Source organism: Anser brachyrhynchus, assembly GCF_964034855.1.
Source record: "Anser brachyrhynchus genome assembly, chromosome: 1".
Lineage (NCBI taxonomy): Eukaryota > Metazoa > Chordata > Aves > Anseriformes > Anatidae > Anser > Anser brachyrhynchus.
In genome coordinates this window covers 111,206,864-111,226,394 of record NC_137694.1, presented here as the reverse complement: position 1 = coordinate 111,226,394, position 19,531 = coordinate 111,206,864, and the positions used below count along the sequence as shown (strand labels likewise).

Sequence of the window (19,531 nt, the reverse complement as noted above, 5' to 3'; positions counted from 1 at the left end):
GAAATTTGGGTGTAAGAGCATTCTCTGTGACCATAGCACAACGCTCCCAGCGAAGGTCATGGTGAAGCGGAGGCAGGGGAGGTGTTTTTTAAGTTATTCATACAGGTTAGTATCAAAGTACTTGATCACAGCAGTGCTCCAAAATGACTTTTGAGCTACTGTTTTTGTGGCCAAGTGCTTGCTGCCGTGAGTTAGCATTTCATAAATTCGACCTTTATGTATTCTGCAAAATATTAGCAGGTTTACTCTCCCTGCACACCCTTCATTCATTGCTACATAACAGCAGAGAACAATTTAGCTCCCTGGCAGTGTATTTTACTAAGACAGCAAATTGTCTGTGTTTACTTATGCTATACAATTCAGTATTATTGCAAATGTTGGCCAAATTCCTGCAAAGTTGGTACCTACAAACAAACTCTTAAATTCGTATTTACGTTCCTAAATAAAAAGTCTGATTTTTCAAATACTGAGTCTACTCTGACTCCTGTTGACTTTTTGGAAGCCAGTAGATGGCTTCCAAAGAGAAAGAAGAGGTGCACGAAGTAAGAATATTTCTGGCAAGTCACTGGGTTTGTTTCATAAAAGGGGAGGCTGTAAATACTCTCGTTCATATAACGTTTCATTCCCATTCCTGACAACAAGCCCAAGTGAACTACAGGGTTCATCAGAAAGGCTAATTTTGCCCTCGGTATTATTGGGAGTTCCTCAGTCCCTTTTAGTGAGGTTTTTCTCCTGTGTGTCAGCGCAATGAGGCTTCCTGTCCTTTCTCTGTATGGTTTCAAGGAAAGCCCGATTCATTACTTCAGGGGCTGAGCTGGATTCCGTCCCCTGGACCATTTTAAAAGAAATCATTTAAGCCTCAAATACTTGCACTGGTTGCAGCAGCAGATGTGTGAAAGGATAAGCACTTGCTTTGCTTCTTGCTGCTCATCCTCGAGAAGAGCAGGCTCTCCTTAATCTGTGGGCCGAGAAGCAGAGCAGGAGGACTTTATGACCAAGATAAAACAATGACACAAACATTCCTGTGGAAGCAGGCTGCGCTTCTGGATGCTTCTGGAATATATTACTGGGGGTAGCTTACACTGCCTTTTAAAAAGAAACTCATGCCAATGCCTTTAGGAAAAAAAGGTCTCGTGTGATGAGGAGAAAGGGAGGAAGTTATTTTGGTAATATTTAGAAGTGTTTAAATGCAGAAGGCCTTGGAATGGAAGGATTTCACATACAGTAAATCAGGAGAGTGATCTGGCATAATTGCAAAGGTGACTTTGAAACAGTCTCCATTTCGGTCTCTGAGATCTTTTATTTCTTTTATTCTCATGGGTCAAAATTTGCAGCATTTTCAATATCCAGTATGCACTTTTTCTGCTCAAATGAGGCCACTCCTGAGGAAAGAATTTATTATTTTTTGTAAACGTTATTCAGCTGCCACTGATGGCGTATTTCCATTCCCTTTGCAGAGGCACAGCGATAGCCGGGATCGTTTTTGGCATAGTCTTTATAATGGGAGTGATCGCCGGGATTGCCATCTGTATCTGCATGTGCATGAAGAACAACCGTGGGACTCGAGTCGGGGTCATCCGCACGACGCACATCAACGCCATCAGCACCTACCCAGGTGAGGGGGCAGAGCGGGGCCAGCAGGAGCGCCAGCAGCCCCGGTGGAGCCGTGGCTGTGGACAGCCCCAGCCCCACAGCGAACACGGGTGCGAGCGCCGGAGGCTCTCCTGGGCCTGCAGGGGAGAGGCACGACCACGACTCCCTGCCAAGAATCGCAAGACAGCCTGGCCTGCGCAGGGCTCATTAGTGCAGCTCTCCACCCAGGCTCGTTTATTCTGCTCCTCTGTGGGCTAACGAGATCTGGCTGGGTGCCAGATCATCAGCATGGCTGCACGGCGGCCGGTGCCCGCAGCATCACGTCCAGGCCTCGCTGCGCTGTGCAGGACCGGCTCTCTGCACGTGCCAGAGGCTCTGCGGTGACAGATCGGTTGGTTTTCCTTTGTGCTCTGGTTCTTGTAGTTGCACTTGGTCGTGTGCAGTCAGCTCCCTTTCATCGTCCTGCACAATGGGGGGCCCAGCATGCCCTATGCCAAAATGGCCATATGCCATTTTGCCATAATGGTTTTTCAGGTGCAGGGCAGCACCAGGGGAGGCACCGAGCCAGGGCCCTGGGGCACCCCAAGGGGTACTAGGGACCCCTTACACTTCTGCTGTAGTGTAGCTGTGCCCATCGTGAGCAGGAGCTGATACATCTGGTGGTACCTGAGCTAGCTCTGTGCAGATCTGCTCTCTGCACTGTGCCTGTCAGCTCTCTGCACTCTAGGAGTGCGGTACAGGAGCACCAAAGCTGCAGGGGTCGTTTTTCTGGGGTCCCTACCTGATGAAAATGGCCACATTGTTGAAGAGCAAAGCTGGCCCCTGGAAGCAGCATTAATGGTGTTTATGCATTGCAGCTATGTCTCTGCTTTGGTGATGTGATTAATTACACATCCAGGAGCAACTGCCTAGCGATAACTGAGAGTTCACTGTCATAAAGGACAGTGGCGTTTCACAGAGCATGTCCCCCCATCCCACTCTTAGAAATCCCCTACCTTTATATTCCCTCCTGTTGAAAAGGTTGCCACAAACCCCGGGTGCATTAAGTATACTTACAGGCAAGCTATGCAGTATTTGTCTTCCTCTGTCACATTCACTGCTCTTAGTGTCTGTTCTCTCCCTCATCCTCTGACTTTCCAGTTAAACTAAACCCAGCTATAATCATCCTTATCATGGCAACATTGTTTTGCATAGGGAGATGAGTAATGAAAGAAAACTGCAATACTCTCAGCCAAGAATTGCTGAAGAGCTACTTTAGAATCTAACAGTGACTGCAAGCTGTAAAAACAACAGCAAAATGAAGGCTCTGGGGCTGTAGCCTTTTCCTCCCCAAGATTGCTCCTGCAATGACTCACCCCCTATCTCTCCACCTCCAGGCAGTTTGACTCTGCACGCTCCTTGTTCCAGGTCCAAATATTTGTTTGAGCAGTTCTTCCTCTCAGCAGCAGCACTTTTTGGAGGACAGGGCAAGCCCTGAAATGATTTCTGTGTTCCCCATTGTCATGAACACTTCTGGAGTGATGACTGACCTGGCTTTGGCTGTAAGATTTGTCCTCCTGCCACTGCCAGTTTTGGAGAGGAACAGCAAGTGAGGAGGTGCCTTTCCTTTGGCCTCAGCCACCGTGGCAGCCAGGTTTTCAGAGAGCAGCGAGTGCCTTTCCTGCTACACCACAGCTCGAGTCTCTTCCCTCCATCACAAACATCCCAGGTTTCTGTTTGTTTCCTCTCCATTAAAGTGCTATTTTGACGCCAGTCTGCTTGAGATACCTACGCAAGGAATAGAAAGGCCTCCATGGTGATACAAGCTGAGAAGAGGCAGACTCAAGCTTAAAATTTGTAGACTGCTGTAATGGGGTTTTGATACGGGGCTTTCTGTTCCTACCATACATACAATTTTGCAACATTTACTGTCTTTGTGATCACTGAATTAATCTTTCTCCAAGGTTAGCAGAAGTAATTGAAGAAAAGCTTTTCAGCTGCCTCTTTATATATATATATATATATTTATTTTTTTTTCTAAATGCCTGACCTGGTTTACAAACACAGGGCTCTCCTCAGGTGTCCCTTTTGGGGAGAACAAGATGAAAGCTCTGTTATTCCTCAACCTGAGACCTGGGAACGTCCTGGAAAGATGTCCAGCATTTGCCCTAGCAGGTGTGACACTGCTGTGCTGCAAGGAGCTTTCCACTGTGTTTGGCGTGGCATGGCACACATCTCCTGGGGACCCAGAGGGTGTTCCGATTATCTGTAGAGATCAGTGAAGGCCCTGGCTACACCACCATTTTGAGATAACATAAGTCTATGTTGCTGGTGAAGGGGGTGAAAGGGAATAGATCTGATGAAAACCCAACCTCCCTCCTCTGAAAAAGTGTAGTTCTCTGCCACACCACCCTGGTATCTTTTGCCATATGGCCACTCAAGCCCTGTTAGCAGCACAACATGTCTGTGGCATGTCTGTGGGCATAGGGATAAGCAGTAAAAGCCAATAAGCAAGGGTTGGCATTGACATAAAGTGACTTATAGCAACAGTCTGAAAAGAAAAAAAAAAGCATGTGTGTTGTCAGGAGACTTTACATCTGTTCTATGGAAATCTTAATGCCAACAAGAAAATACTTACGGGCCTGCATATGAAAAAGATTAATTTTTAACTCTTTCTTCTTCCTTCTCCCTTTTTAGTGGCTCCACCACCATACAGCTATGAATATGAAATGGAGTACCCAGTTGATTTACCTCCACCATATACTCCAACTCCACAGACTTCAATACAGTATCCCCCACCCCCTCCTTACCCTGGATATTCAGGGAAATAATTACATGGCTTCACCTGGATATTAACTACCTGTTGAAACAGCCAGCACTGTTGGAACAAATATTTTTGGCTCAGGGACAAGTAGGATGGGGTCTGCATCAACACATCTGGTCAGATGATGAAATAACCAAGGAGGGTTGACGTGGCTCAGGACAAAGAGAAATACTGTCCACTCTGGACCATCACATTTCATGATTAAACAATGTGTGACCAAAGTTCCTCCAAGTCAGTGCCTAATGAGTAGCCCTTAATACCAGTGTTTAGCCTCAGCTGCAGCCTGTTACAACACATGGGAGCCGTGGTCTTCCCATTTAGGAACATGTAAATGTTGCAAATGGTTCAACAAGGTCTGTTTCAAATGCACAAGAGACAGCTGCTGGGGCTTCTTCTGGGAGAAAGTTCCAACGGTGGTCTTCAAACATGTGATACACCTTTCCGTGAGACAAGGGGAATAAGGAAGAAGAAGGAAGACTGAAGCTATTTTGAGTTTCTACTTCAGGATGATAATAACTGATGATCAGCTGTGCATATTGACCTGATAAGTGTATTACAAAGAGAAGTGCTGTTGGGAGTTACTCAGTAACCAAAAAATGATGGATGTTATTTTTGGCCAAGTGCAGGCTGTTTTAAGTGCCTACTTTTAAACAAGTTGAGACTAGTTTGTGGCCTAAAATGTAAACATAAAGAGCATTTTTATATGTGAATTACACTAATTTATAGCTGATTAACTTTTTACCTGGACTTAGATACCGTATACATTGGACAATGCCACAATGCCTTTTTTAAGACCAAATGATACTTTGATTTTTTTAATAAAAAATTAATTCAGGAAAACTCACAAGTGGGAGAAGAAAAACAAATCAATTATTAAAACATCATAGATCTGTGTTTCAATTGGATTGCGTAAAGACCTTTTTTAAATTAAAAAAAAAAAAAACATAGTGTTTTCCAGTAGTAATGAAATTCAGCCTAAGCAAAGAGATGGGAAGAGAGACTGTGAGCATCAGATTACTTTTGAATGTTGTCCTGGGCATTCTAAAACTCTAAGTCACCAAGTAGTATTTTTTGCATTTGTCATGCACACTGTTCAAAATTATTCAATCTCTACTATGTAAAGTACAGACCTTAATGATTTAAAATCTTCCATATACTTATTGGCCTAACTGTAATTCAGCAGCAGCTATTTCAGAACAGAGTATCCAGTTACCTAAAGCATCATTCATCCTAAAGCATCATCCTTCAATGACAAGACTGGTTTTATATGCAAACCAAAAGGCAATGGTTCTCTTCAGGGATTTACATGTGTTGAACTCACTTAGTTTGAGTTGGGTAGCTGAGCAGTTGGAAAACTGTGCAGTCAAAATACTGGAATGTGACAAAATACAACACCTGCTTGAAGACGGTTCAGGACAGCTGTGGCATCAAGTTCATTTCAGAGGAGAAGCTTCAGGTTACCACTGATTCCTGGAGATCTGAAGGTATTTAAATGTTTTCCAGTATAGCCCTCATCTTTTTTTTCAGATGTTTCAGCGCGTTAATGAACTGAAAAACAGCTTGCAAAAGGTGGTATCCATATCCCTGTGAAGCCAGATAACAAACTTTCTCGTCACCCCCTAAGTGAGATATTTTTGGCATTCAGTCCTAATTCAGGGAAGAACTCAAGCAACCTTTTAACTCTGAGTACAAAACTTATTCAGAAGCTTTCTTGCGTCCAAGACCTTATTGACTGTTCTTGCTCAGATTTTGTAATTGTATTTATCCTTTCCAAGACGACTAACCTTACCCTCTTGAAAACCGCACTAGAACCTTAGATCTGAACTTTACCACTCTAGGTTCAGATCTGTGTTGTGGCCCTTGGCCAAACTGAGCCTTGAATCACCAACCCATTAGCTATCCAGGCATTTGTAACCCGGTCAGAGGAAAACTGAGCTGTGTCACAGATTTTGGTTGCTGTTGGTTGCTTGGAGCCTTCGCCAAGGAAGGAAAGTTACAATTCTCATTTCTGTTTTGCTGTTCTGAGGTGACAAATCTTAAACTAGGTTATCTTTGCACTTACTTCTCTGGGCTTTGTCCTGTGCCATCTCTGCTGCTAACATGAGCTCTCCTAAGACGGATGTTCCACAGTTGAAATCCTCCTGTGAATTGTAACCTTCTGGGTTTTGGCACTCCCTTCTCAAAACCATCTGTAGGGGCGCTGGTGGGCCTGCCAAACTTCCCATCTGAACTGGTGGTCAGTGTGAAGAACAAAATAAACATGGTGTTCTGTGTGGGAAGTCCTGCTTCTACAAAGTTCTACGCTACTACCTCAGCACTTTACCCTTGGTTACACCGGATGATATTTCTGTGCCAAAAAATTACCTGTAGATAATGAGTATTTGTCATTTCTCCCATTTGTGTATCTCATGTCTTTGTACGGAGCATGTAGACACACCAATCAAAGAGTAATTTGTATTTGATGAATCCAGTCTCCTGAAAAATACAAAGAAAGAAAATGATCCTAAATCTCTCCTTAGAGGAAGAATTTCTCCACCTGTGACATTTGTCAGAACAAGTTACAAAGCAGATTTCTTAAATAAAAAGGCATTTCAGGAAAACAATTAAAAATCTTTGGTCATGGAGTCCTCTGTTTTTCAGCTTTGAGATTGCATGTTGCCTCTGATGATATTGCATAAAAGTCATGGTGACCTAAGTAACTGGAATGTATACATGGCTTAATCCAGGGGAAGATTACAGAAATAGAAATTTGAGAATTTTGTGGTGATAGAGAGCTATTTGTCTGATATGAAAAAGCCAGTGAGGATGTTGATTTTAATATGCCAATTTATGTTCTGCAGACCCATATGTATTGGGCCGTACCAGTCAATGATTTTACTTCTCAAAGGTGACCCCGTCTTGTCCTTGCTAAGAAGATAAAACATACAGTAGCTGCCCTTCCAGCAAATCAGGTAGAAGTAGTGCCAAGTCACCTCTTTTCAAAAACAAGTGAAGATTGCTTCAAAAATAAAGAAGTAACCAAAGAGGAGGAGGGAGTTTGAGAAATTTATAGAAGTGAAGAAATAGAACATAAACATAGACTGCATAAACAAATGGGAGCACTTGCTAATACTGAAGTTGAATCCTGTTGAAAAAGTTGAAGTGTTGTTATACCTTAGGTGTTATTTTCTTTGTGTGGAAACATGTAATTTATTCAGCATCTCAGTACTCAAAGTTCCTGCAGTTCGGATATTGCTGGCCAGTAGTCATTTATTCTGTCTCACATGAATAGCTTGCAGATGAGTGGGTTAGTACAAAGAGTTTTTACTTAGTCATAAAGATTTATTTCAGTCTCCTGCACTGCATCATATCACAGAATCACGGAATCACAGAGTGGCTGAGGTTGGAAGGGACCTCTGGAGATCACCAGGTCCACAGGTCCACCCCTCTGCCAGCTCCCTGGGCACAGCCTGACTGCCCAGCTCTGCAGTCGTGGAGTCACATCACACTCCTGCAGGTCCAACACGACAGAGAGACGTCCCCATACTCCCATGTTTTGGAGCAGGGCTGTGCACCACCCAACATGCATGAACAGCACAGGTACAAAAGAACATTACATTGCAGATAATACATAACAGAAACACTTTAGTCCTACCATGAGTAGATCTCTTTTCAATGCAGTGAGGACATCAAGACCCAACAGCCATACTCCATGCAAGCAAAATGAGGCAGCATCAATTGTAAGTAATTATTGTAAATAAGAAAAAATACCAAAATGATCTTTTGCTTCTCTCACTTGGCAGTGGACAGAATAACTAATTTAGTTAATGAATGTAGCATTGCCTTGGGTGATTCAAATACTTGGACTACATGCTACTGACTGGCTTGTGCTCTCAGGTTGCTCTGCCTTTGGCTCATGATTTCTGGGCTGGATTGAGAAGGCAGAAGGAAGGTTATAATATCAGGAGTACAGGATTTGGTCCCATGAGCCTTTCTCCTGGGTTTCATAGCTTAGCATGTTAGAAGATTACCTGGTTGCATGAGTGTTGTTATGGACTAGAAGCAGCAGGAGTTACAAGTACTTGCAAAAGCACATATGCTTGCATATGTTCCAATGCCAGTCCTCTTTTGCGAAAAATACATCTATATATGTGTGTGTGTGTGTGTGTAGCATCTTAGATAATCATGTATCGGGGATATTTCAAGCCATGATTCATTTCACAAACTTAGTGTTAGTCTGGTATTTTGTTAACCTTTTTTTTTTTTTTTTCTCAGAATAAGCTACTTCCAAAACAGTTCTCTCTCTGACAGTCTACTTTTTCTAGGATATATAACAAACAGCAGGAGAAATGTATTTAAGAGCTAATGTCCCATTTGGGAGACTTTACAAATTAGTTAATAATCAGTTGGAGTAGTTACAAGGCCAAGGCAAAGCCAAGGGAAGTTAATATGCTAGGCTGCCATTACCTAAATGACACACTCCAATGAAAGGATCGTTAATGCAATTGTAAACCCTTTTTAATTAATGTAAGGATTTACTTTTTCATTGTTGCTAACTTTGAAAGACGCAGTATCACCGGTGTACAAGACCAGATTTTCAATAGTGCCGCAATGAAAAGATTAGATTGCTCCACAGAACACCTGGATCGATATTAGCAGTGTTCTTGGTACTGTAAAAATACATTCTTTCAATTTAAAGAAAATGTTCTCAAGACCCTTTGTTAAGACACAATGATTTTTTTTTATGTAATGGAATAGTTCATAAAGCACTGATGGCTATCTACTTGAATGGTAAATGTTCTGCATTTCTGTATTCACTTTCATCCTGGAAGCTCGCCAAATGCTTTAGTAACTAGGAAAATATATATATATATATATTTTAGTCACCTTGGAATAAAACACAACAGGTATTTAACAGCAGACAATAGCAGTGTGTAACACCTTGAGGCAGAAGTTGCAGTAAAAAATTTAGAGATATTGAATGTATTTCTTCAGTTTCACTTAAATGGCCGCACTCAGCAAAACACCTTGAGAAAATAATGACCAGGACCCTTTATCAAAGTGGTCCCAATTGCTACTTTCCAATGGATACATCCAGTCTAGTGGCGGTTTTTATATTGCAGCAACCTCTGAGGTCCAAAAAGCTGAACACCAGTCCAAGTGTAGATTATAGTACATCTATTGTAAAAACACCTCTCCCAGTGAGTTTGATGTGAAGTCAAACTAGATGAAGTGGAGGGCTAGAAGAAGAAGGGGTGACGGTCCCTCATTTTACAGAGATAGGGAAAAACAACGTGATCGAGACATTTTGCTTTTCTGTGACCTGTGGAGGATGGATTGCTACTGCTATGGACAGTAGCTATCACTGTGGGAAGACTGAGAGGTATGAGTAAGAAGTGTGCTAAGGAACTGACGTGCAACCAGGAGGAGTGCCCATAGAAGATCCCAGGAAGCTCATACTCGGGGATAATGTTATTCAAGGTGCTGGCGTCAGTAACCAGAGAAGCGGTGTTGGTCTGTCCAGTTTGCTGTGAAGATTAGATGCTGAATATTTGCACAGCACTGGAAAGGGGAAACATTAATTAGTTTTGTTATGCTGTGCATGATTAGTATTTTAGTGGAGATTAGGAAAGGGCAGCCTTTGGATGCCACTGCGATCACAACAATGACTAAGAATAAAGTAAAGCCAAGAGAAACAAAAGGAAAGCCAAAGACTGAGGTGTTTCTGAAGAAAGTGTTCTTTTTTTGCTAGCGTGTAATATGGAGCTGGCTCCTTAAGGAGGCGAGCTGGCAGGCCGCCTGCTCGGGCAGCTGATGGTAAGCAGCTGGTGCCAGAAGGAGCGAGGCTGAGGTGGGAGCTGCGTGGTGCTCGCTTCCCGGAGGCCTCGGTCTTTACCTGAGCTGCCTGCTCACTTGCAGGAAAATGTCTGTGTGGGTGAGGGCTCAGGGCAGTGTTTGTTTCTTGCACTCTTGCATAAATGCAAAGTTGGCTATCTTTGTCCATAACCTTCACAACAGATCTAAGACATGTTAACATGGGCAAAGCCACTTTTCCACGGCCAGGAAACAATCCCCCCACTTTCTCTCGATAAATGCCATATTCTATTGACAGAAAGTCCTCCTTCACAGAAATTAATCTGGACACTGGTATCGCCTTTCACCGGTTTATCCAAATTGCCCGGTCTTTTCTTGTTACAGCATTTTTACCGGTGACTCCTCTCACTGCCCTTATTTTACATGCTCCCTCAAGATCCCTCAGGGCTGTGTCCTTATTTTACCGCCGCTTGCCAAAGAGCTTTTCTGAAGAACACTGATCGCAGGAAGACATTTTCCAGGCTGCTCCCCTGCCCCCACCGTGTTACCACCTTCAGTGTGGGAGGATCAGGCTCTACAAGAGTAATCCATAGCCCAGTTTTAAACATCACCTCCTCCACAGGGGAGGAATGCCAGCTGTTCACCAGCTATCCTGAGATCACCCTCAGCCCAAGCTTTAGTCCTCCACTTTCTCAGTTTTCCCAAAATCTAAATATGGTCATTAAATTTAGAGAGAGTAAGTGGCAGTGGAAAAAGAAGTCACGCCCACATCTGCCCTCAGGTTTAGCTCACCTCTGAGAGATGCCTTTTGCTCTGTGTATCTCCAGCTATCCAGTTGACAGGATGCTTCCTGGTTTCTGAAGAGGGATCCAGTCCCTTTCTTCTACAGCTGCCTTTAACAAGAGGAGGGTGTGCTTCAGCAATCCACGTGGCTGTGAAACCCAAACCTTACCTGGGGCTGCACTCTGATTTTGGCACCTGTGGCCGTCTGTTTTGTATCTGGATCCTTGTGAACAATCACTCAACTGGGAAGTTTTTAATTTGTTGTTGATGATGATGATATATAATACTCTTCTGGGCTTAATTTTTAGATATCTCATGTATACCTGTGGTAACTTGGTGACTAGGCTGAGCTTCATTGCACAAAATGTTAACCTAAGACTGGGAATCCAGTCAACCCATGTAGTGGGACTCAAAACTTCAGTGTATATTTCATTATACCCTGAAACTTGAATAATAAATCGACTACTACAGATTATATAGCTTGTACGATGGGATATGCATAACACACATGCAGATTAAACCCGTATACTTGTGACTGGCCCTTGTTTGAGACAGGCTGTCATAGCAGTGAGCTGCTTTGTTATGATAATAGGCTTGGGGTGGTTGATTACTTGCCAAGGCATGAAGGGATACCACGGTACCTGCCGTTTATTGACAGCTAAGAGACAAGGTTGTTTCTGATGCTGCTACTTCGCATAATGAGAATTTATGAAATCATCTGAGGCTGCCCTTGTCAATTATCATCATCATTATTTCTGTGCTTAAAAAAAACAAGGCAGGGTTCTTGTGGGCATTCATCAAAGAAGTGCTGTGATACTGCAGTCTCCGCTGATGTGCCTCAGCCAAGACCTAATCAGGTAAATTCTTGAGATTTAGGAATGAAAATAAATACATATGTGCTGCATTGCTGTTCCTCATTTGGTGGTGCTCTTCCTCTGAGGTGAATGGCAGGGGATCAATGATCTGATTCAGGATTAGAAAATCAACATATATATTTGTGCATAAAGTGATGAACTGAGAGGTAAACCAACCCAGCTGAGTGATAAATTTTGGTCTCCTTACTGACAAATTGTGAACCTATGTTTAAGACATTTACCACTGTCCTAGTTAGGCTATCGCTGTACATCTATCTTCATAATCTACTGGAGAATATGGAGAAGAATGAAGAGTCCCTGTCACAACTGAGAGGCTGGTAGAGTAAAACAAAGTTACCACCAGCTGTCACCATGTAATTACAACCAAAATGGAGCAGTTTGGTAAGCCTTCCCTACTGGGCATGTGTGGTGGTTTCACACTGATGGGTAGATGAGCTCCACCACGCTGCACTCTTACTTCCCCTCCTCAAAAGAACAGGGGGAGAATGATGAAAAAAGGCTCATGGGTTGAGATAAGGACAGGGAGATTCTTTACCAATCATAATCACGGGCAAAACAGACTCAATATAGGGAGATCAATGTAATTTATTGCCTACTAATAACAGGCTCCAGCAGTGAGAACTAAAATCAAACTAAAAACATCTTCCCCCCCATCCACCCCCTTCTATCTCTTCCCCCCAAGAGGTGCAGGGAAACAGGGAATGAGGGTTATGGTCAGGCTGGCAAAAAGAATGAGGCGAGAGTGAAAACTTATTTTCATTAAAAAAAATCTTAACATTAAAATCCATGTTTACTTTTGGTGCTGGTGTTTATTGTTGATTATAATTTCTGGCCAACGTCAGTGAGTGAAATTGAGGACAAGCTGTGACTAGCGATTTGGTGCAAAGAGGTGAAACTATGTCTCAAGGACTGGAGTCCTGCAGAAAGGTAAGATTGACTTGATAATCAATAACTCTGGAAAAGTCCCAACACAAATATGAAGGTTTATTGATGCTTGTCTTTAAAGCCTAAAGGCTGACCTACCTATCCCTTACATGCATCATATTCATTTAAAAAGGAGTAGGAACCCAACATACATTCTTTCTCTAGCTGATGAGTGCAGAGAATTTCCTTTCTAAGCCTGATATACTCACTGGTAAGCTTAGGCAGTGATCCTTCTGATATCAATAAGGATAATAAATGGGCTTCATTCAGATCTTAGATCTTGGCTTGTGGGAAGTGAGGGAAAACAAAGCATCCCACTAGTTGGAGCTCCAAGATTTACTGAAGTTTTAAAGCACTTTTCCATCTGTGGGTTGTTTTGATCATGATAGTCAAGGTATCTGATGAGAAGTCCCATAAATGAAATAGGACAACAGCCATTGGTTCTGTCTGCAGCAGCAGAGTAACTCTCCTGGTCTAGACAGCGTCTGATTTTCCCGTGCCCTGTTCACCATGACCCTCACATAAGACGTGCATGCATGATGAAGGTGGATTAAGCAAAGTGGGATCTACATCCAGAAATACAGCTATGCATTTTATGTCAGTTTGATGAACTGGTATTTTTGACCATAGCAATGGAAAAAGGCAAGTAAGTCTTTGCCATTCACTTCTTCCATGCCTCAAGAGTGAGAAAGTGGGGTTGGCCCCTGGCTGTAGCTCTGCCAGTCGCTGCCCACCAGCAGAGCCCAGTGACAGCACAGAGAGAGGGAATGAATGCGGCTCTGAGCATCTCCAGGGGGTAATGTTCTGCACCCAGACTTGGGTACTGTTAGACTGTTACTTGGCCAACTATGCAGTCTCTAGACTGCTAACTTTTGAGAGATAGTATAGCTTCTTTGGGTAAGTCTTCTTCATATCTGGGTGCCTACAGGAGAAGTGAGAATATTTTGTTCAAATTTCCAGCTTCTAAAAAAATTCTTCCTACACAGATGTCATACTCTTATGAAAGGCCAATTCCACTAAATCTAAAGGCAAAACTAAGAAAATGATAAATTTTCCTGGACTTCACCTGAAGACTTCCTTACTTGGAGGTAATTAGTTCCAGTGCACTCTGGGTATGTTTTCTGAGCTGGAAAATGACATCCAAAGATTTCTGTTAAGGGAAATTTCTCATGCTGGGTAGTAAGAATGACTTTGTTGCTGCTGCTTTAGAATATGCTTAATACAATGTGTAATTTGGAAAGATTTCAGTCATCCTGGTTGTGAAAAAGAACTAGAACAACAGGAGTTAAAGGAAATTTTCTAATGCAGATAAATCTTTCTGATCTTTGTATCTTGGAGGTCAGTGTTTAAAAGTAAGAAGCTGTAGATAAAGATCTGCAGTAATTTTCAGTCTTCTCTTGCTTATGTATTTCCCATGTGGCTGTCAAGTGTTATTTCTTCCTAATGTTGTCACCTTCTATTGCCTGGTACATGATATATATTTTAATTGACAGCCAGGAACAGCCATTCCAATCATAGTGAAAATGGTATTTTATAGCCAGCGTGGATGGAAGTCGTAACTTGAGGATGTGTCAGTTACTTGGTGGACTTGTGAATAATTGATACTAAGCATAATTCTTTTTCACAGTTCCTATTTATTAGAGACAATGTAATCACAAAATAGCATTTTTTTTATTGTTTCCTTTATGTATGATTTGCTAGCCTCTGTGTAATTCAGGAAGAAAATTATTCAACATCTAGTTAGGGTCTGGGTGAAGACTTGAACTTAGAAATTTTGTCGAGCATGACGAAATACTCAGTTCTGCCCATGGAAGTATTGAATACAAGGTCAACAATTACAGTGTGTTTCTAGCATTGTTCATTGAAATGTGCCAGCAAGACTTTGGGTTAAGTCTGCATGGCGACGTGGGAGTGTGATTTTTATGGACATGCGGATCAGCAACCAGAGGACATACAGTTGTGGAGAGGCTGTACCACAACCCAAGACCACTGCTGTACGTTCCTTGCTCCCACACCTTTGTTGCTGCCATTACTCATGTTGTTACTGGTAAATTTGAGCTGGTAATGTTGAGCTGAACCAGATCTGATAACCCACCAAAAGTAGATACTGGAACAGAGGTAATGCTACTTAAAGAAACCTTTTGGTTTGATCATCAACTCCCATGGAAGATGAAGCTCCCATGGAGTATTTGGATTCAGTGGTGATTAACGTGTTTTCTGTTACCTGTGTGGTATTTCTGAGCTTAGCAAAGGCTCATCATTGGCTCTTCTCACAGATCTTGAAATTTATTGTTTCCTAAGGTGGAGTGCAACACAGAGACATAACTATCAAAACTTTTTGCTAAGATCATCCCACTATCATCTCTTGTGATGACTACAGACTACCAAACCTGCCCTAAGTCCTTTACTGAAAGGAAATATTGTTATCCTCATACATGTTGCTGGGATGTTTTCAAGCCCAGAGGAATTTAAAACCAAAAATTCAAGATCAAAGTGATTTGGGAGGCGCACTTTTTTTACCTTTCTGCCTGATGTTGTAAGCTATAATTTGCCTTAGAAGAGAGCCTAGAAGAAGGTTATCTTGGTGAATGAAGGGTGAATATCATCTGGAGATAACAGTTTTCTTTAACTGGCTTTGTTTACCCTGAAGGGAGCAGCTGACTTGTGGTTTTGGGAAAAGTTGTGGGTTTCTTGCCCTTTGCTTTCCACTGTTGTTGAGTGCTGAATAAACTTTCATGACCTGGAGGCAAAAGTAATGAAATCATTTCCGACCTATTTCGGGCTTGTAGCCCATTTGGTCTAAGACTGCCTTGTCTAGAAATTTTCTTGCATTTTTGTCTCTTCTTTATCCATCAAGAGGGTTGTGGGTTGTTTTTTAGTTTGTTTGTTTATTTGGTTGGTTAGTTGTTTTGTTGTTGGTGGTTTGGTTTGGTTTGGCTTTGTTTTTGGCAGATTTTGAGGACTTTCCAAGTTTTTTGGGGAATACACAGCAGACCTGTTGGTGCCACCATACAAGAGCTGTTTAGTCCTGGGCAGAAAGGCTGCTGCTGTTAGGAAGAAACGTCATCTGCTGTATGATTGCCCACACGCTGCTGTAGGCCTGATGGGTCTGGGAAGGGGCAGACAGATCGTCAGGTCAGATGGTGCCAATTTCCTGTTCACTGTGGTAAATTAAGTTTATATTTGAATTAGATTTAAAGCATCTTCACAGAGATTTCTACACAATTCAGATTTATTGTGCATGCATTAATATTTCTGTCCAGAAAGTCTTCAGGCTTAAATAAAGGGTATTGGGGGGGTGGCAGGGGTGAGGATGGGTGGGGGAGTGAGGAAGAAAAATTTTTAAAAAGGTGTTTTACCACAGGCTAAGCTAATGACCAGTCCTAGTTATCTTACTGTAAAATCAAGTGTGAATAAAAGTCGGGATTGGGTGGTTGTTTGTTTTAATATTGACAGCAGCTTTCCTTTTCTCAACCTCACTGTGCAAACAACAGCAATCCAGCCCCCTAAATTTTTTAAGTAAGATAATTACCAGGTATTAGATGTCTCACAGCTTAAAAAAATAGGCAAATACCCATCCTTCACATTAGGAAGAGAGAGTCTTTTAAAAATCTCTAGTGACTGGCACCTCATACCCAGCTGGGATATGCCAATTTCTTCATGAAACACTGCCAGAAACGTGAGTTAAATGATGCTGAAGGCAGCAGATAGTTTGGCAAGTTATCTTTTTATGTCCATAGATGAATTTCACACACCGGTACCCTCTCCTTTTTCCTCTGAAGGCTGCCTCTTGAGCAAAAGTGTGAGTAAATAAGTAACAGTCCCTTGGCCCCAGCTCTTCTGTTGTGAGTGTAATTCTTCTTGGTAAGGTGAGCAGCACTGAGCCCTTTGTTTCTCCTTCTTGTGAGAAGTCGAAGAATAATGACCTGGCAGGTGAAATCCCAACACAAGATGGCTGGATCATGCACGATACAGTCCTTCACTGTGTCACTTCAAAGCAGGTGGAAGAAAGCATCAGAAAAAGTTACAGGTAGAAACATTATGCCATGAGACCTGGGGTCATTTGCTGTCACCAGGCGGTTTGCTCATGGGTGCCGGAGCCTAAATTGTAGCAGTCCCTGAAAGTAATGACAGCCAACATGTTTGCTATGGCAATGAACCATCCCCTCAGTGGAGCAGGGGCCCCTGGTCTGTGATGTGGGGGCTTCCTGGAGTCCATCATTCAGTTCTTCATGCAATCAAGTATTTCCTTTCTGACTTCATGCTTCATCTGGAGCTGAAATACTCCTATTTTATTTTAAACTGCTTTAGTCAATGAGATTTGTTTTCCCCTTCTCTCTGCTCCCCAGCATATTATTAAGATTTCTAAGGACACAGTTATATTGGTATAAGGAAGCCTGATTTGGCTACTTCACACTTTTTTCCTGTGTGGGAGTAACTGTATTGGAATTAAATACCTTATACCATAGTTATATCAAGGGAAAGCCATACTGCTTCAAATGTACTGTCTACCATGTAGTTTTAAATGCTTACCAGAAAGACCATGAAACTCTGTACATCCCTTATAAGATACTCTCCGAGGCAAAACCTTTGGCCTTTTTTTGGAATCTTTCAGACACAAACCTAAAAAACTCCAAGCTAGCACAAAAGCTATCTCATTGTCTTAAAGATTGTTTGACTCTTCTACTGGGGGGAAAAAAAAATCTCAAAAATGTTCTCTTACCCATTTTTAAAATACTAGGTAAATACTTATTAGATGATATTTCCTAAAGGGCAAAGTGTTATGTCATTACCTCTGGGTAGTAGGTGTTTCTCTGTTACATGAAACTCTGGAGTACACCTAGGGTAAATAACAGTTCTTAACAGAAAAACTGTGTCATGAATGGGCATAGGTAAGTTTCGCCACCTGGAAGGAGTTCCTTCTACGAGGCAGAGAACAGCACAGTCTACCCAACAGCTCTGAAGAGAAACACAGCACATTAATTCATCTTTCGATGAGGAACAGTTAAATCCAGGCCTTTAAAATAGCATCCCTAAAGTTTAGAGGTGGAAGAGCTTCTCTTCTGCTTGGCCCCACTCTTGTCATCAAATAACAACAGTGTAGTTCAGGATCTCCACACAGCGCTGCAAAGCAAACAGTTTTTCAGCTAAGAAAAGGACGGACAGAGATTTTCATGAACACCACATAGGCATGAGGTGGTGTAACCTCACTACATTTAAAGGAAAATGTTGGTATTTCAGAACATTTTTTTTTTAAGTATGGATTCCCTGCAGGATTTCTAGGATAAGAGGCATTCTTACAAATACACTGTGAATGACAGGCATCCTTGACTCTGTGCATGTGGGCAAGTGTTCTTGGCATCCAGGGTAGGCTGCCAGAGTGGTGCTCATCTCTCCAGCCCTGATATACAGGAGCCCTGGGGCAAACATCTCTGCTCCCCGCATCTGAGTCATCATTGCATCTGGGGCTGCCTACCTGCTCCTGTTTGGGCTGGTGCTGCTGCTGCTTCCCTACCCATTCCCTGGGTGACAACCCATGCTCCAAGAGCATCTTGGTGGGGTGTTTCATCTCTCCTCCCTCCCACCACCCCGGTGCAGGGCCGTAGCCCCAGCGCCAGAAATCCTTCAGGTACTCCAGCCGACCTGGGATGTGTCTCAGCGACGTGCACCACCCTGGGGATGTCCAGTCTGCTCCTCAGCAGGCTGGAGAAGATCATTAAGTGAAGTTTGAGGCATTCAATGGCATGAAGCTGGGGGAACTACTGGGTTATGACTTCAGGAGAGGCTTGGGAAGGTGCCTGTGGGCTGACAGGCTCAGGCATGACAGGCATTAATAGCTTTCCTGTCACTTCAGCAGGAAACAGCTGTCTTCAGAGGCAGCCTCCAATAAATTCCTCCAGAGCCCAGAAACTTCACAAACTTTGTTTCTATTAGGAATTAAATGTGTATAGGTTAATTAAAGAAACGTCTCCTAAGAAGAAGCACAACTGGAAGAGCAGGAGAAGGGCCCAGCCTCCGCAGCACTGGAGGGCTGTGCTGCTGAGGGCAGTGGCCTGGCCTGGACAGGATAATGGCTGGGCCCGACAGCATCGGTGGAAATAGTCTCACTACAACACATAATGCATTTACCTTGGTCTTTCACATATTGGAACCTGTGGTTATTACACAGCTTTCTTGATGGTGACCTTACTTTATATCAATTATTTGAAATTTATCATTCCTCCAGCAGCAGCATATGAAGCAACCTCTTCTGTATGTCATTTCTCTTTCTTTCATATCAAAACAGCTTTTGTAATAGGCAATTATTTGTTACATACACCTTACATTCTGATGTGAACTCTATTTTTTTCTGCAGCACAGGGAAGAGGTGGAACAGTTAATATCCCCCCTTTCTGAGAAAGACTGCAGAGTAATAACACAGGAAGCTGAAATAATCATTCTGCCATCAGTTGTTCTCCCCTGGGCCTGCCCACAAGAAGTCATATGGAGAACTATTAGAGGCAGGCATAGCTGAGGATTGTCTGCTAATTTAACTCTCTGTAACATAATCTGTTTATTCAGAAGATGCACTCTATCTTCTCTGCTGCGATTCAGAAGAATCTCAATCTGACATGATTTCTTCCATTCTCTCTCCTTGGTAATTAATATTGCTGCACCAAATCTGAGGCTTACCCTTTATTGCAAGCAATATATTATGAAGCAATTCTTTCTACCCAAGAAAACATAATCCATATTTTATTATTAACTCTCTAAATCTGCT

General features: G+C 42.6%; 1 protein-coding gene across 3 annotated transcripts in view; it reads left to right on the top strand.

The window, feature by feature from the left end:
- CYYR1 (cysteine and tyrosine rich 1) overlaps positions 1–7,006 on the top strand; it is a 60,410-nt gene extending 53,404 nt beyond the window's left edge. For all 3 annotated transcript variants that reach the window (XM_080573234.1, XM_080573233.1, XM_080573232.1), the window contains exons 3-4: positions 1,458–1,615; positions 4,270–7,006. In XM_080573234.1, the coding sequence (XP_080429360.1) occupies positions 1,458–1,615; positions 4,270–4,403 (292 nt within the window). In that variant the 3' untranslated portion in view covers positions 4,404–7,006. The remainder of the gene's footprint in view (positions 1–1,457; positions 1,616–4,269) is intronic.
- The last annotated feature ends 12,525 nt before the right edge of the window (positions 7,007–19,531 follow it).